The sequence below is a fragment of the Octodon degus genome, unplaced genomic scaffold, assembly GCF_000260255.1.
Source record: "Octodon degus isolate 3935 unplaced genomic scaffold, OctDeg1.0 scaffold00179, whole genome shotgun sequence".
NCBI lineage: Eukaryota > Metazoa > Chordata > Mammalia > Rodentia > Octodontidae > Octodon > Octodon degus.
Window position 1 is genome coordinate 3,185,918 of NW_004524755.1, and position 26,674 is coordinate 3,212,591.

At 46.3% G+C, this 26,674-nt stretch overlaps 1 protein-coding gene across 1 annotated transcript in view; it reads right to left on the reverse strand.

Annotated features, from left to right (window-relative positions):
• Positions 1 to 3,651: 3,651 nt before the first annotated feature.
• The window catches only part of Ext1 (exostosin glycosyltransferase 1), a 286,432-nt gene continuing 263,409 nt past the window's right edge, over positions 3,652 to 26,674 (reverse strand). Inside the window, exons 5-11 of the mRNA XM_004643609.2 lie at positions 25,626 to 25,758; positions 22,877 to 22,995; positions 21,806 to 21,901; positions 17,112 to 17,201; positions 10,600 to 10,760; positions 8,621 to 8,792; positions 3,652 to 4,188 (exon numbers count right to left, since the gene is read on the reverse strand). Coding sequence (XP_004643666.1) covers positions 4,003 to 4,188; positions 8,621 to 8,792; positions 10,600 to 10,760; positions 17,112 to 17,201; positions 21,806 to 21,901; positions 22,877 to 22,995; positions 25,626 to 25,758 — 957 coding nt within the window. The 3' untranslated portion in view covers positions 3,652 to 4,002. The remainder of the gene's footprint in view (positions 4,189 to 8,620; positions 8,793 to 10,599; positions 10,761 to 17,111; positions 17,202 to 21,805; positions 21,902 to 22,876; positions 22,996 to 25,625; positions 25,759 to 26,674) is intronic.

Consider the following 26,674-nt stretch of genomic DNA (forward strand, 5'->3'; position numbering starts at 1 on the left):
GACAACTACAGCCCCAGTGAAGGAAAAATCATGGGAACAAAATCCTTAGATATTTGGAAAGGGCAGAAAGCAGAGATGGCTTCCAGGAGTCCACTTTTTTCCATTATCAAAGTATTGTGCAACTAACAGGTTTTCTGTTCAGAGCTCTTGAGAGGCGTTGCAGAATCGAGAGAATTTGTGCAGATGCTCTACCAAACTCCACCACACCCTCTAAGAAACTTGGCATCAAGGAATAATTTCATCTCTGCAGCCTGAATTGCACAGAGCAATCAAGGCAGGTTTAGTTCAGTCTGACAGTCATGCTTATTTTATTGAGAACTAAACACAAGCCAACCTTTCCCCCTTCAAGCATGTTGAGAGAATCAGGCTTGGGGTGGAAGGACTCTAGGTTAAATCCAGCCAAGATGGACAGAAGCATCTGCCTGGCTCCTGTCCACAGTTGCCACAAATGGGAAGTAGGTACAGGAATTCAGCACCTGGAGCCCTGATACACTGGTTGCATTTTCATGGTATTAACTGTCAAACAGTGGGGACATTTTTATTTGCAAGTTTATATAGGAATGCAAAATCTGGTACCGAGAGCCGGAGTTCTCAGGGACCCAAGAGAATGTAAGCCACTTCCAGGTGTAGACTTCGGCTCCACTTTCGCTTGCACAGTTCAGCCTAGCCCAGCACAACGTTCTTTCGGATTCCAGCCTGATGAGGTTGGCTGCCCTTGCCTGCCCTTCAAACAGGTTTGATTAAAATTTCATTTGTCCTTAAATCAAGCATGCTGCTTTTTTCTTCCTAAACAGTCTATTGGTTTGTTCAGTTCATTCATCTCACCCCTGATTAAATTAAGGTTCAGTAGCCTTTATGGAAGGCCACTGGTGAAACACTCCTTCAAGTCACCAGGATTTTGAGAATCACCAAAATAAAGGCTAACATAGCCCACGGTAATGAAAAACAAAAATCATTCCAAAAGGGAAATTGAAGGAAGCAACCAGGATTGCTCCTTCTTTGAGCACCATTTGTAACAAGAAGAAATTAAACTGTAATGCACGTAAGATCCCAGATATGAAGCTTGTTCTTTCTCCTGAAGCATCTCCTCTGGGAAGTGTGCTGATAGCCCCAGGTGTGCCCAGCCTAGCATGTGACATCTCTTGTGACGTGACGACAGAGATTATTGCATGGGGTTTTCTCTACAGTCTCAACTTTGTCATTTCCTTTGCAACAAAGGTGATGTGCTCCATATTTAATCGACATGTAAGCTTTGATATTTGATTATTTTCATATAAATAAGTACACAGCCAGCTTTAAAAGGTTATTTTTAAGACCACACATCCTAATCTGTCTGTAACTGGAGAAGGTTTTGGAAATCCTGAGTGTTGAGTCCTCCATGTAATTCATTACGTGGTTGGCACTACAGTCTCTGCCCTTGGCATCTTACCAACTTGGCATATGTTAGCCCCCTTGGGGGCTCCTGATTATCATTTAGCTGGCTAAGAGAGAGAGCTCCTGACATCCAATGGCAACAGCCATGATGTGTCAACTTGCTGCAATGTGATATACAGCTCTTTCCTAAGAAAATTAAAACTCTGTCTCACTGTTGGGCCTCCCCGATTCGCTTACTCTGTTCACTTCCTGGCAGCGTATCTCAAATGTGAGAAGAGCAAACTAGCCAGCATCTCAGAGATGTACTCAGAGAATGACATCAAACGAAATCATGGAGCTCTGCACAGAAAGGAAGTGCGTCAGATGCTGATCTCAAATTACCCTAGTTTTATTTTTCCCCCATAGAACACATTGTTTGTGGGTACTATCTGCCCTATCAGCTTTGACAGGTAAATCTGCCTTGAAGCCACTCTGGGGACTGACTGGTACAATTAGGGACACTGCATCGCAGGCCAAAGTGACAAGTTTCAAGTTGGTTTGGGATTGTTTAAGCACACATTGCATAATTTCTGTAAAGAACAAAGACCTAATACTAATATTCCCGTTCTGAAAATAAACATGAATTTGCAAAGGGCAGATGAATGAAGATTGTTAACCCTTTGTTACGCTGAGAACTGCTGTTTAAATGACATGTAACTATTGGGGCATTTTATAGAAAAGCACAAGTGCAAGGTCAGGACCTACAAGATATTTTTCAACAACTACATAAGAGAATATCACATCGACCTAAGGGACAATGCCACATGCCTGAGAGTGAAGGCAAAGGAGGGGTGGAACTGGGTGAGAGAAATTTAGAGAGCTGTTCTGAGTCACAAGGTTGCACAAGAGTCCCTTCTAGCGGCACCGCATTGGGTACGTACCACGCACAGCACAGCATCTGGACACGTGGCCTCTGGTCTCTGCACTGCCGCTAGCTACCCAGGGACCCAGTACCTGCAGCCTCTGCAAATACTTGCTTACTCTTAATCACAGCGGCTCCTTGGGGCTCCTGTCACAAGTTCCTAGGAAGCCCAAGATAGGGTCTATATCACTTATGGTTTCCACTGACCTCAGCCAGTGGCTTTAAAGTTACTGGAACATAACTCTGTGATCAGTTCTTCTAAAGCAAAACTGGAAATAAATGCATGGAGTTTAGAGGTGGAGATTAAAGTGCGTACTGTGTGATCCGCATAACAGGTGCAAGTCTAACAGTCTTTCCAGTCCCTGTTCTCTTGCTTCTTCCAAGTAGAAGAAAGCATTCAATATCAAAGAAACTTCTGTTTGGTTTTATAACAGAGCTAAGGGGTAGAGTTTGTGGGGGCTTTATGTGTTTTTCTTGCAGCTTCACAGCCACCATAAGCTCAGCATGGCATTTGTAGGAATAAAAATACTCCTTTTAACAAGAAATACAACTAAACATCTCTACACATTTAAAAATTATAATGAAATTTAAAAGTTCTCCCATTTGCTTCTGTTACTTTGTTTTAGCCAATTCTTAAAAGAATATGTAACCAAAAATGTCACTTGAGTCCCCATGGGAAGGGACACCCTCAGATATTTCCCCGGAATTCTCTTGTTCAGTGACGTGAATTTACACATTATTATTTCTCCCTTAACAAAGACACTTTGAAAATTTGAGGTCTCCACAAACAGTAAAGAACTGGTCTCACAAGAACTGGTTCCCCCCCAAACACCCATTTCCTGTTGGTCTTTTAGTCAAAGCCTTCCCCTAATCAGACACACTTCAGTGATTGGATCTGTCTTCTAGATAAAGTCTTTGATTATTGCTGAGGGGCAATGTCCCCATCTCACGTCGTCTGATGGTGCTTCGGACAACCGGAATACTCACTTCTTAATTATCCTAGTATTCTCCTGATACTAATTCCCCTGCTCCCCAGTGAAAAAAGATTATCATACTTCTATACGTCCAACGGAAAGTTTCCAACTAGAACTGCCTACCTGAAAGTCATGATACTTTCTCGCATGCAGCAACATTTTAGAGAACAAAAGGTTTAAGTGGATTGGAAAATTCAGACTGGAAAAGAATTTGACCGGCAGAGTGGCGCCACGGACTTGTCTTAATGTATGCTCAGCTATTTCTTGACACTGGGAGGAGTGACTTATTGTGTTTCCCGTGAAGTCTGAGCTTTCGTCGTGACAGGAAACCCTACGTGACCAATGGCAGTGGTATCTGTGGAGAGAGGAGTAGCAGCTTTGAAGTACTCACGACCAACACCATTTTGATTAAAGAAAGAACTCTGGTTTTTAATAGTTTTGATCATTAAAAAAGTTTAAACCTGCATAGCAATCATTTCAAAAATAATTATTTAATGTTCCATAATTAAACTGTACACAACCTAGTCTTGGGACACAGAAGCCGGAGGTGAGTTGGAGCGGTCTGGTGCAGTCCCGGGAGCCAGGAGTCGAGTTCTCATTGGCCGTTATTTTGTTTCGTCATTATGCTTCTTTAAGTTCATTTGGATACTTGGCACGATCTGGCCCCGCCCCGCTGATGAGCGGATCTGCGCGGAAGAGCGGGGGCAGCGGAGCCGTCCCTTCTCGCTTCCCCAGCCCGCTCGGCCAGATGCCTCAAAGCCGCTCAATGTCTCGGTATTTCTTCCTCAGGATGGAGACCTGGTCTTTAAAGAGCACGGGGTCGAGCCTCATCTGGGAGTGGATCAGCGGCATGTAGCCAAACCAGCTGGCGAACGTGTTCATGCAGCTCTGGCGCTGGGCAAAGTGGTCAGGGTCGGCCCAGCGGGAAGCCCGCGAAGTCTAGGGAGGAGGACAGAGACAAGAGGCGATCAGAAACACGGCTGCAAGCCGCTGCGCCAGGCAGACGCAGGGCAGGTCTCCAAACCCCACCAGCCAGGCGCCTGGCCACGGGCGGGGCGCGGGCACCGCTTTTAGCCTCGCGCAGAGCTTTCTGATGTGCGAAGTTCGTCAACGTTAAGACACAGCTATTTGCAAAAGACCTAGCTTGCTGCTTGCTTCCCATGATCTATTTTCCATTTTGCTCTTCAATTCGTTTAGACTTTGGGCTTCTCACTGATGAGTTATGTACCTGTATCAATTCCCTATGATGAATGTAATTCGTTTTGATGGATGCCATCTTAACACATGTACTAATTACTAAACATGTATTAATACAAATAAAAAATTTTAAAAACATCTAATTCTTTCTCTGAATTGACTCATTTTCTTCTCAGTGAATGTGTGTCCCAGTTATTATGGGTACTAACTACATGTCTTTATACCAATACCATGACTAACAATATATTTCTGCCTTCAAAGGTAAATTTCTAAATCATTTTGTTTACTTGGCTCCAATACCAACAATTGATCGCCAGCAGTCTCTATTCTGATCCCTCTTCCGCTCTTCTAGTGCTCTCCCTTTCTAAAGATGTCACTCAATTCTTTTATTAAAAGGTCACATGCACAGGTGAAGGGGAATGAATGAAACCCTTCTCCTTCATTAAAGGCTAGTATCATGCAGCATCTAAAATTTCCTTTTCCTAGCCTATACGCATCTTCACTGGGACAACCTCCACGAAATAGAAGACAATTGATTCAGTGACATATCAGATACACATTTGTATGACTACCCACTAAAATCTCATCATTTTGTTCTTTTAATTCAAGAATCGTTCCATTTTCTACTCTACTAAAATACCCAAAGACTGACTTTTACAGGGCAGTTCACTCTACAGAGTGACCATTCACCTGAATAGGAAAAAAAGATCACTCTGAGTCAGTGGAAAAGACAGCTACTGTCCTTTTAGCCTGCTATATATTGGTCCTGTGGGGACTAAAATACTTCCACACTGCATAAATGATCAGCATCGATTTAAAAAGCCTTAAATGATATTAAGTGCTGAAATTTAAATAGAACTAAACATATTGTCTTTAAAACCAATTTTTTAATGAAATAAGAAAACATGATGGGTTGTCCAATTACAGTGAAAACATCCACAAATCCAGTTAGGTAAAAAAGCAATTCTTTATTGATGCTCATGTATGTCCAATATGCATTAGTCCTCATGCATTGAGAAAGATTCTCATGGACAGGTATGTTTCAATATAAAAATTACCAGAAGTCACTTTAAAATCACAAGGGTCAAAATGCTTGAGTATAATCTCAAAGATAAATACAAATGGCAAGTCACCCCTGAGAAGCTGAATAATAAAATATATTTGCCAAGTGTGTTTGTGAAACTTATTTAAACCTTGCTACACCAGGGTGAAAGGATCTACCCAGGTAAGGGCTTCTGCTTTTGCAGAAAATGAAGCTACTTGCGCAAAGGTAGAAAGAGAATTCGGGCTTCATCCTTTAGCATTTATACCAAGAGAGCTCCATTTGGTGCCCCCCCCACCCCCCCAGAGGTGGAAATTAAGCTGACTGGCCAAGTTCTTCTCACAGGAGCTGGTTCCACAGGTACTGCGGTTTGTTTCTAAACTGACAGGGGCGCATGCACCCCATTTCAAAAGGTGCTTGAAGGCAAACAGAAACACTGTCAAGAGCCTGAGTTCATTCTTATTTTTGCTCATGTTTTTTTACAGACCAGGTGACTGAACATTCAAGTACCTCTTTGCTTCTGAATTTCTGTGTTTTACCCTGGGTCAGTGAACGTATGTTAGGAAACATGCCTTCCCTACACAGTAAAAGCATAATCTTGGAGCAGACATCATTTGTTTCTCCAGTCATAGAGAAACGCCTGGTAAACTAATAAGACGCAATTTAGATTTATCCCTAAAAGATGTAAAGTTACTGAAATAGTGCTTCAATAGGGCTGGCCAAATAGCTCAGCGCAATTGAGGCTGGGTGTGGTGGTGCGCGCCTGTGATCCCAGCTCTTGGGAGGCTGTAAACAGGTGGATCACTGCGAGTCTGATCTATCAGTGAGACCCTGAACACCCTGTAGACTCTTCCCTAAACTTTAAAAAAAAAAAAAAAAGTTGCTTCAGTAGGACTAGGTGATTTTTTTAAAAAGGGTACAAAACCAACTCAATAAAACCAAGTGGTATTAGAGTTGCGCCCTTTGTGGGTGTACTGTGGATCCTCAGGGAAGTGTGGAGAACTCTGAGCAAACAGTATCAAAGGTGTTCTGTGGCTTTAGGTGAGGTCACAGGCACAAAAACGTCTGGGCAAAGAGTACACGATGCATCTTGCTTGGCCTGAGTACTCTCTTAGCCTTAAAGATTAAAAACCCTTGCACATCCCCTTGCCTGCTCTGTGACAAGTACAAGGAGATGGAATTGTCCACAAGACCTTCTCTGTACTAGGGACAGCTCTTTTCTGCTAAGCAGGACCTGCATCAGTGCCTGCCAATCCGCCAGCACTTCGTAAATACTAAATTCTATAAACTTATAACCCTGTCCTGCTAAATTGTGCAAATGAAAAATTATTAGTGGTGTTAATGTGGGAGATAGCTAAATTTTTCTCAAGAAACCTAGATTTGCGTACGACTGTCAACACAGATTGCCGGAACTGTTGCCAATCCAGTTGGATGCGCCATGACTGACAGTGGGTAGGCTGGATGGCTTTATTTAAGGGCTCTGCTTTTCTACATATATACTGGGTCTGCCCAAGAGGAGCAGCAATAGAACTGCAGCATATTCAGACAGTCCTGATACTGTAGGGACGGCCGGGGACCAACAGGCAGCACAGGACACAAGCTGTGTGGGGGGCATGCTGGAGATGATGAAAAGCTTACTGTGCGCGACAGTTCAGGAAGGCGCTGCTTGTGGGACGCCTGCATGCAGCTGCCCTGTGCCGCTCGACCTCCTGAGCCTTCGCTTATTCTAGAAATAAAGGCTAAGGCCCTAGTTGACTTAAATTACACCAATCCGTGGCACAATTAGTTTTAAGGATTAGCTTAGCCCTCTAAGTGTGGACAAGGCAAAGACCCCAGGCTGAGAAGTTCCTTCCCCAAGCTTTTCCCTGCCTGTCTGCTGCTTGGCAGGACCCCCTCCCCACCCCCCCTACTGCTCAGTCTTATATGAAAAGCTTCAGCTCTGGATTTCTTTCATTTGCTGAGCTCTTCATTCTGTGCCAGAATTATCTTCAGGTTGCGTCGGCCTCACCTGAATTCCTGCATTCTTGCTAGCATAGGGGCAAAGCCAGCAAGGAGGAGGGTCTCCTGAGAGGGCACCTAGCCTCCCAGACACTGCCTGATGCATCAAGACCAAGACCCCAGGAGAGCCAGCAGTAACACAAGCACTGCCTAGGAGCCAGTTCTCACGTCTGTCCCCAACTCTGCATGGGACTCATGGTGATACTGTTAAGTTCTCTAGGCCCTGGCTTTCTGATTCTGGACTATATTTCCTTGAAAGTATCTTTGGTCCTAAAGTCTTCTGACACAATGAAACATTCTACATTCCTTCTGAAAACCGTGTCACGCATTACTCAACTTTGTGAGGCAGAATTCACCATGCTCTTCCTGAAGATGAGCTGATTGAATTGCGGGAGGTAACATCTCACCAATGCCTTATAAATGCTCATCCTGGTGCTGAAAACAGAATACTGTGACTCCTGGTAGTTCACTAAGATGCATGCTCACTCCAGAGTCACCCAGAAGGCTGCACTGAAGACAGTACTTTCTGCTAGTCATTCAGTATGGCGCCTATGACACACTGACACACACTCTTTGCAAGTCTTTCATTCTGCCATGGACCAAAATATTTGTGTCTCCCTGAATGTAAGTATTAACACTCAGTCCTCAGTGTGATGGGACCGCAGGTGGGAACGCCAGGAAGGAATTACATCACATGAGTGGAACCTTCCAGAATGGGGCTGGAGCCCAGATGAGGAGGCCCAGGGAGCTTTCCTGTCCTTCATCCTACCGTACGAGCTGACAGCTGTCTACGAATCATGGAGCAGGCCACGGCCCAATACTAAGTCTGCCGGGGCCTTAATTTTACACTCTCCAGTCTACAGAAGTGTGAGAAATGAGTGTTCGTTGTTGAAGCCACTGTGTCTATACTGTTTTGTTGCAGTAGCGCAAAGGGACAAAGACTGAGGACAAGTCTTTCTCCTATCTCTTGATCGATTATGTGAAAGCTTTTGTTCTTGAGCTACGACATCGCCCTAACTGCCCAGGTGCTGATCACTTGCTTCCGACTGGAACCCCTCCTCTTTCTGCGTGGATGCAGTGGTCCTTATCACAGGCTGCCCAGCTGGCTAGCATGGCCGGGAAGAGCGCCCTTACCTGCCCCATCATTGTCTCCTTATACTGCTTCTTCTGGGTCACTTTGATTGGAGGCAACTTTGTCACAGCAGACACCAGGAAGTTCATGAGAATGTCCTCACAGTTGGCCAGTTGGTCCACCATGTTCTTCAGAGTGGCTGGCAGGTAATGGGTGTACAGGTAGTGATAATATCTGCGAAAACCAGAGGTGACACGGGGGCTGCTGTTAGGTAACGACAAGTGAGCCTTCCCAGGCAAGCATTCTTTGACTCCTTGAGTGTGTCACCAGTGATAATCACGATAATGATGCTAGCTATCACTTCTACAGTGCTTTGTATATGCTTAATAATATTCAAAAGTGTTACAAAAGAAGGCTCTATCTCATCCTCATATGGAATCTAGAGGCAGGTGGCATTGTCCCCATTTTATAGGCAATTAAATAAGGCACAGAGATACATACAGCTGCAGACACTGCTTTGCCTGTCTAATTTTAACATAAGGCCGATCAGAAAGAAACTACCTGGTGGCAAGACAATTTATATTACCTCCAATGGAGACAAATTTGAATGATCCAGGTTTATCTGTGTGGTGGCGGTAGGGGAAAGGCGAACACAGAACTTTAAAGGGCTGAAATATAAGATCAAGATTCAGCCAGTCTAAATGTTCACACCCTGGGCATCTCCAGGCCCACACTGGAGGTGACAAGATTCTCTTGCTTTCTAAAACAGAAGACTAAGGAATGATCGAGGTGTCCACCTTACTAAGACCAAGGCTAGGTGACTCATCACTGACGGGCTGGGGACTACCAACTGTTACACTCAGTAGTACCATGTCTTGCGATCTTGCTCCAGTCCACTGGTTTTCAAGACCAAATACATGCAAATGAGTGTGCAGGTTTTAATCTCCATCTGCGCCCGCTTTCAACACACACTTTTGGATCTCCTAACGTGCCCCAAATGAAACTTCTGTGTTTTCTGCCATGCTCACCACATCCGCAGCTTTTTCCACTTCTGATGCCTACTTGGTCTTTCCAGCCATCAGGCCAACAAACATGGGAACCATCAGACTCTACACGCGACGTGGAAGGCTGTCGTGTGGACACATCTTCAAGATCTGTCCACAATCTGGTCACTCCTAACCATTTCCCTCACTCACTTCCTGGGTCCAGGCGCACGAAATTCCGCCTGGAAGATGCCGATCAGTAGGTCTCCTGTCTACCCCTGCTCCTGGTAGCCCACTCTCAGCATCCAGAGGTGCTGAACTGACCTCCTCTGTCTGCTCTGCCCCACGCCTTGCACAGTTCCCCCAGTCACACAGAGGAACGGCCAGGTCCTCTAGTGCTGGGCTAATACAGACCTCTCCAAATTCCTTCATCCACTGCACTCCATGTCACTCTGACTCCGCGATCCTTCCCCACACTCCTCTGGTATCTCTGGAAACACTGCACCAGCAGTCCCCACACCACGCTTAGCCAACCACCTCTCTCCCTCAGGGTTCTCTTCTATCTTACCTGCTCAACGAGGCAGCAGCATTCCTCCAACCTGCCCCAACTCGGCTACGACTCTTACTCTTCTCCTATAGCATTCAGCTTGTTTACATCCTATAAAGTCACAATGTATGCTGCGTCTTCCCATTAGACGGCAGGCACTGCATCGGCAAGGAATTGATTCTATTTTACCCACTGGTGAATCCCAAGCACCTACCACAGTGACTGGGGATGTTCAGTTAAATATAGTATTTACTTTTATTAATATTACTCTCAATATTCAGCTACTAACAGCCCAAAGTCTGTCTTCGGGCTTCAGCATAACTGACAGTGCTCCTCTCCCATGACCTCTGGAAATACAGTAAGCCAAGAAGCATATTTGCCACATGAACAGAACTTAGGCAGGGATACAGATTAATTTCTGTTAATGCTATTAACAAGATTTGACTTAAGGTTCTATATATGCAGTTGCCAGCTCTGTAAAATCTCAAAGAGGGATGCCTGAACTCCTCACTTGTGGTAAATAGCAGCTCCTGTCAACACCATGGAATAGTCGTTTGTCCACTTAGACGTGTACCCCCAGCGCTCCTTAGAGTTATCCCAGAAGTGGCTGCGAGCAGGGTACCCCACGATCCTCTCGGGGAAGCTCTGCCACACCGTGAAGGCGAAATCCACCTGCAGGAAGACACAGCCAAACAAGCAATCAAGTGTTAACAAATGTCAACAAAATATTACCTTTCCCCTGCTAATTCATAATGTGAGATCCCGGGACTGTTGCAAAACATTAATTCCATGTATTCATCAGCAAATTAAACTGACTGCTTGACATTTTGCCCCATAATTATGCACATTCTAATGTTTTCTGCTAAGGAAATTTCAGACTAGTGAAGAAATGAAAGAAAGGGGGCAAAAAGTTTGCTGGCATGTCCTTTAGAAATCTGATCTAGTCAAGCCAAAAAACCCCAAAACCAACCAAGTCAAAAGATCAGTTGCTTCTGCGCCCCAGTGGTGCAGGCGATACTGGCCCAGTAGAGGAGCACACACATGTCCTCGCAGATGACAGCAGATTCTGCATACAGCAGGATGGCACACACAGCCCCGTGACCAGCCCGCACCAAGGTGGGTGGGATACAAATGAACGCATTCTTTTCAGACAGAGGGAAAAGATTTCCTTTTCACAGAGGGCACGGCTGGAGCATTAAGTGAAATAAATCAGACGCGCATGTTTGAATATTGCGTGGCTTTTTTTCTGTGAGAAACCAAAGTATAAATAAATCACAGCAAAGTAAAGGACAGATAACAGGAAACAGGGAGACAGATCTCTTGCAAAAAGGGGGAGAACTGAGAGACAGAAGGAGGGAAGCCCAGCTCAGAGGCACGGTGTGAAGGAGGGGTGGGGAGAAAAGTGAATTTAGATGCACTGCGTCTTGAGTGTTGGCTCCCCACAGTGAGGGTGGCCACTGCATACTGCAAACATGGGCTGACAGAAATAAAAAGCCCTTGAAAAAAATTTTAAAAAGCAATTATACCAGTAAAAATGACATTAAAATGAGCACAAACTTTCACAGGAAGCTGATTAGATACCCCAAAGCCAATATAATCTGGGCTTCTCGGGTTCAAAGACCCACATAGAACAAATCTAGAAATCTAGAAAAAGCACCCTGGCGCAGTCACTAGGAAGAATTAGGGATAGTGACACCTCAGTGAAGTGACAGGACCGCAAAAGGCAGCCTAGGAACTGCCCAGCGCTCATGAGAAATCGAAGCTGGTACCTCGGGCCTGCTGGTGATTAGCATGTCTAATTACTGCATGCTGTGTTTCCAAGTCTGTAAGCTCATTTCTGACTTTGCACGACCCTTTCAAGAGTCATAACTAAAAATAAATATACAAATAATAAAATCGTAACAGAAAGCAAACAGACCACAGCGACGACCTGTGACGATTAGGGCACTGCAGCCATGCCTACAGGTACCCACACTCTAGCTCTCCGTTTCCTCACAGATCCCCTGTGAGGTGCTCTCCTTTACAGAGAGGAGAACCAAGCTACACAGAGGACCAAACAACTTGTCTAGGTCTGCTCAGTGACAGAGCCCAGGCTCCAAGCCAGGCAGCACGGCTTCAATCTCAATGGGGATTGCACACTAACCCCTTTCTCTCTGGCTCTGTTGCCTCAGTGTTGAAAGCCATTTATCTCTTCCAGAAGCCACAATTCCCCCTCCAAGCCTTGTTTCATCTCTTCTTCAGAGCAGCACAAATGGAAATTTCATCTATTCTGTAACTATTTTCAGTCCCAGTGCTGTGCCAGTGGCTGGGGGACTGATGCTGCTAAGCTCAGGCCTTAGAGTCAAGAGGTTCAAGGTTCTGCTGGCTGACACACATCAGCACACAAAGGAACAAAATGTGGAGAGGGCAACAACATGCGTGGACCGCAAAAAACACGAGACTAGGTGCCACGTGTTATGTGATTTTTTTTAAAAAAAATGTATTTGGTTCTTATAGGGTCTCACTATGCAGCTCAGAGTCACAGTGATCCTCCTGTTTTCAGCCTTCCCAGGGCTGGGATTATGGTGTAAACCACTAACCCACTACACCTGGCCGGCTCAACCTGCCCTGGGGACAGGGCTGGAGTGACAGGTGCTTTACTACACTGAGCTATCTCGCCAGCCCACATCATGTGATTTTATGCATTTGAAATGTCCAGAACAGAAAGATTCATGAGACAAGAGACAGCAGGTTGTTAAATGATGGGCGAGACTCTTCAGCCAGCACTGGCCTTCCTCTGTGGGTAATAAAAATGAACCGGAAGAGAGAGGTCAATCTGGGAACAGAGGCACATGGCTGTAATCCCCGCATTCAAGAGGCAGAGGCAGGGGGACTGTTTGAGTTTGGGGCCAGACTGCCCTACACAGTAAGACCCTGTCTCAAACAAATGAAGAAAAAACAACAATGCAACAAGACAGGTGACGATGACCAGACAACACTGTCAGGGAACTAAGTCCCACTGAGTTGTACACGGTGCCATGTTTAGCTTATGTTGTATGAATCTTACCTTAATAACAGAAAAAGGTGGAACAAATAAGCCTAGGTCAATGTTTCGCAAGCTTTTTGCCATATGGCTGTACCACATATTCTACTGCTTAAATTATTTAGGTAGTATTTTTCTTTTTTTTTTCAAATGTATTTAGTACAGGGTCTCACTACACAGATCAGACTTGTAGCGATCCTCCTGTTTTCAGCCTCCCAAGTGCTGGAATTCCAGGCGTGTGCCACCATGCCTTGACTCGGTCTCTGGCTCAGCACACCCTGGGGGTAGGGCTAGCATGTCACGCCAAGCACTGAACCTGGTCCCTGTGCTCTGCCTAACCGCTACGCTATCTGGCTGGCCCAATATTTTTCTTTAAATTAGCTCTCTATTTTAATTGGCTTCCTTTAGTAAAAAAAACAAAAAACAAAAAACAACTCAGTAAAATCCTAAATTTGATTGGTGGCTATATTATTTTCCTAACAAACATTAAAATAAAACTGTAATTATTAAAATAAAACCCTCTTGTAGTAAACCATGGAAAAGCGTTTTAGGTACACAAACCATGTTTTGGGAAACACTGGCTCAGGTGATTTTTAAAGATCCTATGATCACTTAATTCTTCCGATTTAGTCACAAGTCAAAGTTTTTCATAAATAGCCATAGATTTATATTTGTATCAAGTCCCATTTGGTGTCTATGATGACTTATTTTATGTGCCAGGTGACTACTGCAAGAAGTAGTTTCTGAGCACATCCTTGAGAGTGTTTCGGGCTGAGACTGACCTGTGGCTCAGCGGCTGCAGCCAGGCAGCCTGTCCTACACTTGGGTGGGGGCCACTCGGTACACAGAGGGTAGGCACAGAACAAAGAGGACAGAGGAAGGAATTCTCTTTTTCTTCCAGCCTGCCTGCGTGTGCGGGGACCTGGTCTTCTATTACACCTGGTCTGGGATTTAACCACAGCGCCTCAGGTTCCCAGGCCGTCAGACTACCTGGGATTATACTTCAGCATCCCCGGCTTCCACCACAGTGTGAACCAACTCCTCAAGAGTAAATCTTGGGCTGGGGAGATAGCTCAGTAGAATAAGTGCTTGCTTCGCAAGCACAAGGGCATGAGTTCCATCCCCAGCTCCACCAAAAAAAGAGTAAATCCCTACTCCTTCTGCCTTTGGAAAAGTCTAATACCCCAACCTGTCTCAAAATCTGGTTACTACGGCTCCAAGACACCTTCCATAGGGACTAAAAGGAGCTGGGTGGTGCCGCACACATGCTAACTTGGCGGGCAGGGCAGCATCTTCACGTTCACAGACAGCAGGGGAGCGCAAAGCATTTGCCCGAAGACTGAAATTAGGTCATGAAACCTGTGAGTCACTGCTGGCCTTCAGTATGAATAGAGCCCGCCGATGGCCTAGTGGATCATGCAGGCTTTGTCAAAGAAGCGGCCCAGCCGCCAGCAGTCTTTGGGGTTTTCCATTGTTCTTTGAAAAGGAAACACACTCACTGGCAACCACTGTAGAACCCACTGGGGTGTTTTCATCACATGCGTTTCTTACTATCTCAAAGCTGTTTCAAGTTCTTTCAAAGGAATTCAAAAGTAAATTCTGATAAAACTATGGTTCTTGTGATAGCTCTGCTTTCATGAAGATTATTAACACATCAAAGAAGGCAAAGGTCAGCGTGAAGTCTGTTCTCCCAAAAATCAACATCTGTTTTCTTTTGAGGATTTGCAGCAACCTAGATAAATGTAAATAACCATAAACCAACTATATCCAATACCTTTAGTATGCTGCTGGAAAACCTATCCTTACTGCTATCGAGAGATGTTTATGCCAGCTAAGAACCCTGAACTGAGCCAGCCTCAATTTACCTAACGAAAGAGAGAAGATAAATCCCTGCTCCTGTCCTGGTAGGCGACACATCCATTCTACCCATCAGCAGCAAAAGCAAACAGACAGCCAGCCCCTTAAATTTACATATCATTGTCAACCCACGTTAACTTCTAATTACTTCTCATACAACACATGTTCCTCCCAGCATGCACCGAGTAGTTGGAATTGCTATTCTTTGCATGGAAATTCACCAGCACAAACATCTACCACAGTGGCTTTAAGCTATTTCACCACAGGACATGGAAAAATAAATCCTAGAGGGAGAATAATTGCTTGTGCCCAGGAGAAGCTGTAAGAGGAATCGGGCTTCCAGATCACAGGATGATGAGCTGGACCTATGGTGGATGAGGGTTGACCATTTGTGCCACCTGGCATCGTGCTGTTCGTCCTGTGTTTGTCCTCAGAGGTGCGTATCTCCCCTCCTTGCCCTGCTTTGTGCCCTGCGATATTGGACACCTCATGGCCTGATCATCATTGGTGGCTGGCGTTTGGCTTGGGTAGGTCAGAGGGACCGCCAGCTTGAAGATGAAGGACAGACAGGAAGGCAAGATAATCGTTTCCCGCCTCCTTCCTACGTGGGCATGAGAGTTCCGGCAGCAGCCACGCTTCTCCAGACACCGCTCTTGCAGGAAGCCTCTACTCCCTCCTACTCGTTTCTCCAAGACTTCAGAAGTGTGATTCCCTGTCCGACTCCTTCCGGCCTAGGGGTAGACACTGCTTCCTGCTCTAGCTACACACAGGTGCCTCACCATCTCATATGGAATCCACTAATCCCTCCCCGCATAACCCCAAATCCTTCCACTTGCATCACCTGACTGGGATGTGGCTTGCTGCCAGGACTCTGACAGACACAGGCAGGAACTATAACTGAAGAACCTGGCATGGAGTCCAGAACAAAGAAATCGCTCCATAAATACTTGCTGAATGAACATGCTCCAAAAGCGCCAGCTTCCCTCCTGGGAAGCTGCAGGAGGACGCAGGCTGGAGTGCCCTGGAGCCTGCATTTCCCAGCTATCTCTGAAGCCCTCTGAATGTTAAGCATATTTTCCCCCGGCATCCCTCTGGCCCCGACGCACACGTGACTCAACTGGCCAGGTGTCCACCCTTCCATCCGTGCAGCACTCATTCCTGACCCCATTCATTCAACAAGTATTTATAGAACTTGGACTACACAGACAATAGTCCAGTACGGGAGGGCGGGACACTTTGTCCTCGGTTTATTTAGGTTGCCCTTGTACACAGCATCTGTCCAACTCTACCTGATGGAAACTGGCAGCAGCTATGGCATTTCAAGGAAGAGAATGAATGGGCCAGGCAAGCGCAGCACCTACTTCCACTATTTAAACCAGACTGGGGTCTAGGAAAGTAAGTGGTGGGAAGGGCTGAGGTGTAACCTCAGTGGAAAATTGTTATGAATAAAAGAGAAACAGCAAACAAGAAGGAAAGGAAACATGGTTAAGACTCTGTGCTTTTCTAAGCAGCTCTGGTTAAAATTCATCTCTGGTACGCCTCATTTTTACACAGTGAGCTTTGATCTCATCACTCATTTCAAAGATCAATACATAACTGAGTCACAAAGGTTGCAACTTCTACCTTGTCCCCTGCCCACTTCTCTCCCTCTGGACATCTTTGGGCACTCATCCCCGAACACCTGCATTAGCAGGAAGTCTCCACTTCAGCCTGCAGGGAACTGCTTGTGTATGTGGGGGACATGCAGAGTGTGGGTGGAGACAGATCTCCCTCAGGACCCCCAACACAGCACACAAGGCACAGGCATCAGGATAGGTGTGTTTGCTCTGAGCTGAACATTTTTAGTCCCTCCCCCCTTGTTCCGCACACCCGCCACAGCTGTGCTGTCAACAACAAAATCAAGGTGGGGGTGCAGGCAGATACGCTGATGAGGAACCAATTAGCAAAGAAACAAAGGGAAAGGCGCCCTTACCAGGGTGCCAGGTGATGGCAAGATGCTAACAGAAATGGGGCTAGTGAGTGCTGATTCCACAGGAAAGCTTGAAAAATGTCTTCGTCTTCCACCAAGACAAGGACAAGAAGCACTGGCACCCTGGGACCTGGGGCACCTGCCTGAAGAGGCCAGTGCTCGGGGTGGTTCTTACCTCGGTTGTGGAAAGCACAGTGTCCTCGTCAAGGCTGAGCACAGCATCTGTGACGATGTTGTCGTAGGGCAGAAAGCGGCTGCTCATAACCTGGGCGGAGAGAGAGCAGGTGGGAGGGAGAGAGGGAGGGAGGGGAAGGCGGTCAGTGGGTCCTGCTGTGACAACGTTCCCTTCCTCACCTCCAAGCACGTTCTAGCATCAACACTGGAAGGCTGGCATCACCTGGCAGTGCCCACTCACTGGTTCAGAAATGGTTCTTCTGGGCATCTTCAGCATGCCAGTCCCTTGCTAGTCAAAGGTAAGTAAAACGCATGCCCTATCTTTGAGGCGCTCATGGTCTGTAGAGCCCTGGAGACAGATGACCAGGTCTAGCTTGACATGAGAAGATGCCAGGGTACATCCAAGCAGCTAAGAGGAGGACAGCTTCACAGGAGAGTGATACCGAGGCCCTCAATGGATACAAAATTACCACACAGGGCGACATGGGGCAGTAAAGGAGGAAACCACAGCCCACAGGGCAGGAGGGCGGAAGAGGCTACAGCAGTGACGTCACACACGGACCACACACCCAGGAAGGTGTGCAGAGATTTGCACACTTGACCACAGTTATTTTAGTATAGATCATGATGAACATGTACACATCTACAAGGTGGCTGTGCCATCGAAGGTAGTAAGTTATTTACAAGATGCGGGTGTGTGTGTGTGTGTGTGTGTGTGTGCGTGCGCTCCAGTGTTTGTGTGGTGAGTTGGAAATGGGAGTGGAGAGGCCAACTTGTGGCAGCCTGGCTCACTTCTGTGGTGAAGGCCACACAAAGCCTCGCGTCTTCGGACTGTTTAGGATATGCCAGGAAATGCTCCAAGGGCTTGCAACACCTCATCTTACTGTATCTTTGGGACAACACATCTTATGAAGCCAACTGGGGCACAGAAAGGTTAAGGTTACCCTGGAGATGGAGTGAGACTTCAGCCCAGTCACCTCTATGTTGTCCCTCGCTACAGTCTGGGAAGAACCTGGAAGTGAATCTAAGGACACATGTGGCATTCCTGTGATGTTATGTGACAACAAATGCGCACATGGAGATGCCAGGGACAAGGCATGCTCACTGTCCACTCTGAAGACACTGATCAAGGTCAGAGAATGAAGAAGTGAATGCTGGAGATGAAGGCAAGGGTGAGTGGGAGGCACTGGGCCAGCAGCCAGAGATTCCCCCTTACAAATCAGGGCACCCCAAGCAGCCCAAGCTGTGCTAACGCCAGGAAGCCAGCTTCACCTCAGGCCTTGCCTCAGATTGGGCTGCAGGCCTGTGAAGCGACTGGAGATCTTCAAAGACTAGACAACGGACAGTGGCCCAGCTACTCCTCCTTGGGGAGCTCCGGGGAAGGACGCAGGGGCTGCTTCTGCGGTATCTGTTAACTGGGTTAGGGTGTCTTTAAAACAAAACAAAACAAAACAAAACAAAAACCTTCCTCAGGCTTTCAAAATAAAATAAAACACAAAAAGATCAGCAACCCCACAGCCAAGGCACTCAGAAATCTCCGCCTGAAGCGATTCTCCTGGTACTGTTTACATGTCCACCGAGGAAGGAAGAAACCATTAGCTGCCAGCTTAGTGGTGCCCTGACCTTTCCCTTGTTAAGCCTACCGGGGAAAACTGCAAAGACAAGGCCTATAAATTCAAAACAGAAGTTTGAGCCAAAGCAGCACACACATCAATTTTAAACCGAGGGCTAGGCATGGAGATTTTCGGATGCAGCAAGAGGAGGATGCAGGTTTCTTCCCCAGCAGCTGGTCCCATCGCTGGCTTCCAAGGGATCTATCTGCCTGCCTCCCCCTCAGCCCACTCCATCAGTAAACTCCCTGCACATCAGCCAGCCACCTCCTAATTTTCCCACTGAAACCAGAGGCTTTCTTTTAAACAGCCAGCCTCAGCTATGTTGCTGAAAGGATTATGATGAGAAGAAGCAAAACACACACTGGGGCGATCCTGGATAAACTGGCCTTTCTCCGTTCATTTTGGAAATGTTCGGCTACCATAGGAGACCCAAGTCTTTCAGAACAGACAAACAGCTAGCAAATGACCAAGGCTGAAGAACTTCACTATCCAGAGGGGAAGATAAGAAACGCACACAGATTACTACAAAGTCCAACTACAGTTCATAGTTTGGAGCATCAGCTGTCCTCCTGAAGTTCTCTGGAGAAAGTGTACTGTTTCATTTGCTGTCTTCCTGCCTTATATATTAGGTACAGTGAGTTTTGCATTTATTCAAGGATGGATTAAGCACATAGATTAAGCAGCTCACCATAGATCACACCAAAGTAAATACAAGTCACGACACTACAACGTGTCTTGGGGGAACTGCTGTCATTCACTGAAACCTCACGAATGTGGAACAGGCACAGGGCTAAGCACCTGACGCGTCACTGCTCATCAGACCCACACCGTGGGCCTCAGTCTCAGCCTCGCTTCCTGGAACAGACGGAGTGAGGGCCAAGTGCAAATGCCTCACTTCAGGGCATAATCGCAGGGCACCGGGAGGGGGAGAGAACGCAGGGTGAAAACACGGCTCCCGGGAATCGGCAGCCACAGAACAAGATTGGACTGAACGGACTGAACGGACTGCCAGGAGCCCAGGTCAAGCTCTAACAAACCGACAGCATCTCGGCAGAGACTGACAAAGCCCACAAGCAAAGGCCTCGTATTCTTTATTTTATAAAGAAAGCAACTGGGAGTTTCTTTTCACTGCACATGAAAATAGATCAGCCAAGATCAAGAGCATGAGAATACAACATGCTCCAACGTCGAATGGCTCAGAATGGGACCAGCCTGCTTCAGCTAGCATGGACAAAGAAAGTCCTGTCTATGTGAGTAAAGACCTGGGGCTCGGAGAAGCATAAAACCCAAAGAACATCAGAGGTAAGCTGCCAGCATACACCCAGGCACTGCCCACCCTTCGGACACTGTGACTGTAGCCCTAGAGCCCCGCCTTCCACAGGACAGGTTGCCAGCTGCGGAGGGGGACAGAGTCTTGCATGCTTTCACGAAACCAAGGCCAACAGTGAGATGGAGCCATAGGGAGGAGAGGCGGACGCAGGGAGAGAGCTCCTCATCGCCTCTCCTCCACACAGGCTCGCCAAGTATGCTTGTAACGGCGAGGGTTCACTCAGCTCCAGCGATGCTGTAACTCGTTCCCATGTTCCTGCTGGGTTCCAAGCCTGCTCCACAGGGCCCAGTGCACAGAAGAGGCGACAATGGGCACTGAGCGGATCGTGTCCATGTGACTATTACAGCTCTCGCTGCACTCTATTGAATCATATGAAACCACCACTTTCTGTGAGGTGGATGATAACTCCTAACAGCACGACCTACAAGTCACTATTTGTTACTCTGGCTCACGGGTGTTTTGTTTGCTGGGAGCCAGTTTCGAGTGACCTAATTCTGGACAACACTGTTGCACCAATCTCCATTTCAAGCAGTAGCTCCTGATCTCACTACAATGGGGAACATTAGAAGGAAACACCAAGCAGAAACAGGACAAATGAGCTCACTACAGCTGCCCACAGGGAAGGAGACACACCAAGGGGAGGCGAGCCTGTGAGCAGGAGCTTAGAGAACGTTATGGTGGTATGGGTCTAGTGTCCCCCAAGCCTCGGTGTTTAGCAGGTGCCTGGACCACAGGGCGTGGTACTCAGGAGTGGACTGTCTTACAGAGGAGCTGGAGCTGAAATAGCCGCTGGGCGGTGGCACCTGTCGGATAGGCTCCCTCTCCTCATCCTCCCTTCTCTCTCCACCTCCTGCTGCCATGGAATGGGTAGCTTTTTCTCCTAAGCCTTTCCTCTGCATCACGTCTGCCCTTGAACCAGTGAAGCAAAGACTAAAGCCATGAACTGAAATAAATCTCTGTTCCTTCAAGTTATGGCTATTGGGCACCATGCCGCAGCAATGAGCAAAGGGGCTAAGGCAGAGGACACATGGGAATTCTGGAGGAAATGAACTGAGGGGTAGAAACACACACAAGAGACAGTAAGGGGCAGAAGACCACAGTGCATTACGGACGACTGTGAAGTGTCCACAGGGGAAAGCCAGGAAAGTGACACCAGAAGGAAGCTCCAGCCACACCAATTAGACATTAGCAGATGGAGTCCCTGATGGGCCACAAGATGACCAGAAGATTGTTTAGTGGGCTGAAAAATGGGGCCAGCCAGGCAGCATTAGGGACTCTGGATGGAGGCCTGGGAGCAAACTCAGGGTGACAATGGCCCTTGCAAGGCACCTGCAGAGGAAGACCCTGTTTTTGAAGACACAGCTCATGTGGATTAACCTGGTAAGTAGAGCATACGTGTCACCACCACCACCAGCAGCCTTACGGAAAGATCACTACTGCCAGCATCTGAGTTCATTTAACCCTAGCAGCAACCTGGGTCGTAGGCATTCCTCTTTGCACTCTGTATGTGAGGGAAGTACGATTCCAAGAACTTAAGAACATCCCCAAAGTTGAAAGGACCCATAACTCAGATCCAGGTTTTGTGGATTTGAAGGCCCAGGGCTGCCAAGCAGAGGGTGCTCTTAGCTTAGACTAGTGGTTTTAGAAAATGGAGATGAGGGTGAGATGAAGGCCTTAGGGCCAACACCCGAGGGACCCTGCGAGAAACGAAGGCTCTTTGGGGGCTGCACAATGAGCTTCGCATGAGCCTACCTTGCTCTCTCCTTCAATGACGATGACAGGCACAGTAGTGGCGGGCCAGCGGTGTTTGGCAGGCAGGGGCTTGTCACAATTCCACAGAACAATTATCTGAAAGGGACACGGGTCATGAGATGGCTGGTTCGCCGCATCTGCCTAGGCCTCCAGCCCAGCCTCTTCCTGTAACCGAGGGCAAAGGAGGCCACTGGTGCTCCGCAAGGCAGAACAGCAGAGGACAGCTCAGGATTATAAAGCACACCCACACCCCACGGCCCTCAGAACCAGAGGGGGTCAGAAAGGACAAGCCACTCTGTCTAGAGGCTGGGAGAGGACTGAAGACACAGAAGTGAGCTCAGTGTTGCTGGAGCTTACTAAAGTGGCTCTCTAAATGCTTGTATCGTGCAATGATGCATGAGATAGCTCTGATCAAGTTAAGTAAAATATATATGAAATCTGAACAGCTGCTGTGAGCTTGCGTTATACCAGGCAATGCAGGAAAATAAAAGAATGCAAGATAGAACTGGGCTGAGCGCATGTGTTGGATTCCCAGAACGGCTGCTGGCTTTACGTGTCGTCGTAATTTCCAATAAAGGCATTTAGTTGGGGGGGGGGAGCATGCTTTAATATGATTTGAGTCTTTCCTAGATTGTAAACTTCCTTGTCTACCCTCATTGCACCAGTCAGAAAAAGCACGGTTAAGAGTAGTGGAGGGACACTGATTGGGAAAACCTCACTATCGTGGATATCACCATCCCCTCCCAACTTAAGAACTAGTCATGGGGCGGTGAAAGGAGGCTGATTCCTCTTGACACCCGGTCTGTTTCTTTTATTGAAAATCATGTGTTCTGTGGTTTGTCCGTGGCCTTTTAGATGTTACATTATCATTTTGACATTTGAAAGCCAAATAATGTGCTTGTATATTCTCTAGAGTGTGTGTGCATATGTGTGTGTGCGTATGTGTGTATAAACTCCACACAGTGCAGCCTTTCTGTAATTACCCAGTACTGGCCACTTTCCCTCTCTGTTCAGCTGGGTGTGAGGACCGGAACCAGGTGCTGACTAGGGCAGGCGGGCAGGGGCACTCACCTGGGCACAGTACTGAGACTTGGCAGCAGCCACGAGAAGCTTCAACACTGGCTGGGACTGAGACACCAGGGGGGTGACCGCATGGATGACCGCAGTGAATTTGGAGGGGGGCTTTAAACCTGCAATGGGAAGGAGAGGGGAGGCTAATGGAGCCATGAAAACATGATTTAGAAAATGACTCTTTCTTGCTCCACTGCTTCACCCTACAGCTAATGTTCCCTTCTAGCATATTTTTCCCTCGCTTCTTGTGTCCTGACAGCATAGAAACAAGGTGAAAAGTGGCTATTTAACCATGGCCTCGGTCCAGAGACCTCGATAAATTACAGATCAATGCCCATTCCCAGGCTCTTTCTTGGATGGCCTTTGCCCGCCTTGGCAATGTCCCTGATCTCCCTGGGGCTCCTTAGGTGCCCGGTGTCCATAAACACACACCCACACTTGTGCTCTCAAGCACGGCTGTACGCCAGCCGCACACATCTTAATATGGGTTTAAGTCAATGTGCTATTTCTCAGAGGCTGTTTACACATATCTGATTCTTAATTATGCAATTAGAGGCTCGGCCCGATTAACAGTATTTCAAATAATGACTAGCAAGTGGGAAACGTTAAAAGAACAGCTTCCGGAGCCTGACTACTTAGGTTTGAATCTTAGATCCACCGCTTAGTGGTTGTGGGATCTTGGAAAAATTACTTAACCCTCTGTGTTCCTACAGCTGTGAAATGGGGCTGCGAGGAACAGCGCGAGACTGGGAGCACTGCTACAAGAGCTGAGCACAAAGCCGGTGCGCACACGAGATCAGCACGGAACCGAGCAGGCCCCCAGCGCGCTGGTGGCTGTCAGCGCCAGTCTCCACGTGAGGAATCTCTTCCGTGTAAAGCAGAAACATGGTTGAGACAAAAAGTGCATCCTGCAGACTTCTGCCTGCTGTGACTCTGAAGCCCTAGGCAAAATAGGCAAAGCCACCACTGCCACCAAAGCGAGAAGCGAGATGGTTTCCTCCATGAGTCTTCTATAAGAACTCACTAAAAAATTAGAAACAACTTAAGAGCTTTTAAAAACTCCATTAGTTTAGACCCACTGATCTGGTATGTTACTAGCTTAAATGTTGACAAGGGAGTATGAATTAAGGGTTTTTTGTTGTTGTTGTTGTTGATACCAGGAATCGAACTCATGACCTTGGGCTTACCAGGCAGGCACTGTGCCACTGAGCTATATCACAGGCCCTTGAATTAGCCTTTTATATTGATGAGATAAAGGTTAAAATCAGACTATATATATGTTAAAGGATTATACATGTATTTTATATTGAAAATTGCATCATCCAATTAGCACTGTAACCATCCGTTAGAAAGAGGCTAACTAACCTTCCCACTTTCTGAATGCATATTCAAGCCAGAAGAATAAACATGATTGAGGAATTGCCCTTTTAGCTGCAGGAACAAGTCACTGTTTTAGCTTCTCCTGGAATCATTTAGGAAGCATCACTTACACACTGCTAATGCGCTAACTTCAAACGAAGATGCACAATGCAAGACATACGTGGAAATCCCTAATTACCGCTTACATCGGACAGCTACTAAACTCTAAATATGTTACCCAAAGTGGATTGTTCACTGAACTTCCTTCAGTTCCCTTACACCTGTGGCTCAGATTAAAGGTTTTTTTTTTTTTGTTTTGTTTTGTTTTTATTTAAATCACTGACGGATATTGCACAGCATGAATTTAAATTTAAATTTTAGGGACCGGGAAGATGGCTCAGTGGAATAAGTGCTTCCCTAGCAAGCGCAAGGGCCTGAGTTCAATTCCTGGTTCCGCCAAAAATAAATAAATAAATAAACAAACAAACAAATAAATAAATAAATTTAAATTTTACCTTTTGCTTTTTAAAACTTAGTTTCAAGCTAAGTGTGTACAACTGAAAAAGGATAAGACTATTCTAAACAACAGCACAGAAGGGAAACTCTTGGGTTCTTCAGCCCTATCAACCTGAGAAATACTTTACTATTCCAAGGCTCCTCAAGTTTGGATTTATGAGGGGATATATCCAAGTTGGGTCCAAATATGTAAGTGCCTGGAGCAATGGTACAGTAGCAATTTTTGCCTGCCCATATTATAACTAAATACTAGCTCTTTATTTTTTTCCAATACTGGAGATTGAACTCAGGACCTCGCGTTTGCCTGGCAAGCACTTATGCTGCTGAGCTATCTCTGTGGCCCAAAACACTACTTCTGAGCAAAAATTATATCTTACTTTTAGCACACAGCACTGGGTTCACAGAACACACAGGAGGGACATGATAAAGGCCAAAAGAATGTACCTATTTATTATACAGTCTTATTTATTCTTTCCTCTTGGTAATTCAATTTTCCTTTGGTATAGAAGAGAGAAGTGGAGTTGTGGAAAAATTTAGGGAGAGCTCTCCTAATTCTGTTTTGTATATGTTGAGACTTAAGTTTATGGCTAATCCATTGTCAAGGTCAAATTGATTCACTATTATAGAGATCCATGTCTCCACAAGAAATACCTCTCTGCTAGCTTCACAGGAAAAAAAGAACCTCCCGCCCCCAAGGTTCCACCGCGTCTGTGATTCCTGAACCCAGTCTGGTATTAGCGACAAGGCTGAGAAGCGACCTCCAGGGCAGGCTGCTAGGAAGATCCCACAGCTGGACAGGAGCATCACAGGGCTTTAGTTCTGGGTGACACCGTGAGGGTAAACAACGGCAGCTCCCCGGAAGGAAGTCACTCACCTAAATTAGCATAGTAGTAAGGAAAATCTCCCAGATAAGATGAATACTGTGGTAGTACGAACAATCCTCCAGGATGTTTGTTCCATATTAAACTGTTACGTGATATGTGCTTGAATATTCTGTCCTGAATAATCTAGAAAACAAAAACACAGCCCAGGGAGGAGGTGAGACCCTCAGGCATTTGGTAAGGATCTTGCCTTTGCCTAACCCAAATTTGAGGCATGAGGTTGTGTTCATGGTCCTGTCTCACTCCTTCGCCCACCGACCTCCATTCATTAAAATTTCTACAATACAAAGAGAAGTGACATATGGTGGAAAATGCCATTATGAAGAGATGAATTATGGCTGCTCAAAAAATAAAGTGAGTTTAGCCATTAATTCTATCTTTGCTTTCTCTAACAATGAGTCTACACTGACTCTAAAGTAGAATACATGGCACAGATAACATGATCGACAGCTGCACACATAGCGATGTATCCGCAAGATCTGGTCCCTGTTCACAAACGTGTCAGCACACACCATGTACACACACACCATGTCAGCACATGTCAGCACACACCATGTACACACAGAGCTGAAACACTGAACACATGACACCTTTTTGAAGCTGACAAGGTTTTGATCTGTTCTTGTGCATCAGGAGGTAGGCTTCTTTGCTTGGCATATCTAACTTTCCCTTCTAAGTCTCTTGCATGACTTTGGGTACCAGTTAGCTGAAGTTCTTTCTATATTTCAACCTCAAAAATTAGTGCGTCAATAATTTCTCAAAACATCCTACTTAATAGGACAAGAACCATGGTTCATGAAGATTAATAATAGTTAAGCTAGTTCATTAGTTTCTCCAGACTTTGGGAGCTAGCAGATCATTAAATTCTACATTTAAGGTCCAATGCTCTCCCTTCCGGAACCATTTGTCAGTTCAGTGTGATTAGTCACTTCAGGGCTTCCTCTCTCTGACTTCCAAACTTCTGTAATCACCCTAGCTAGCCACTCATTAAGATATGATTGAGCAAAGAATTAACTTGATGTGGAATTTCATGTTTCCAGCA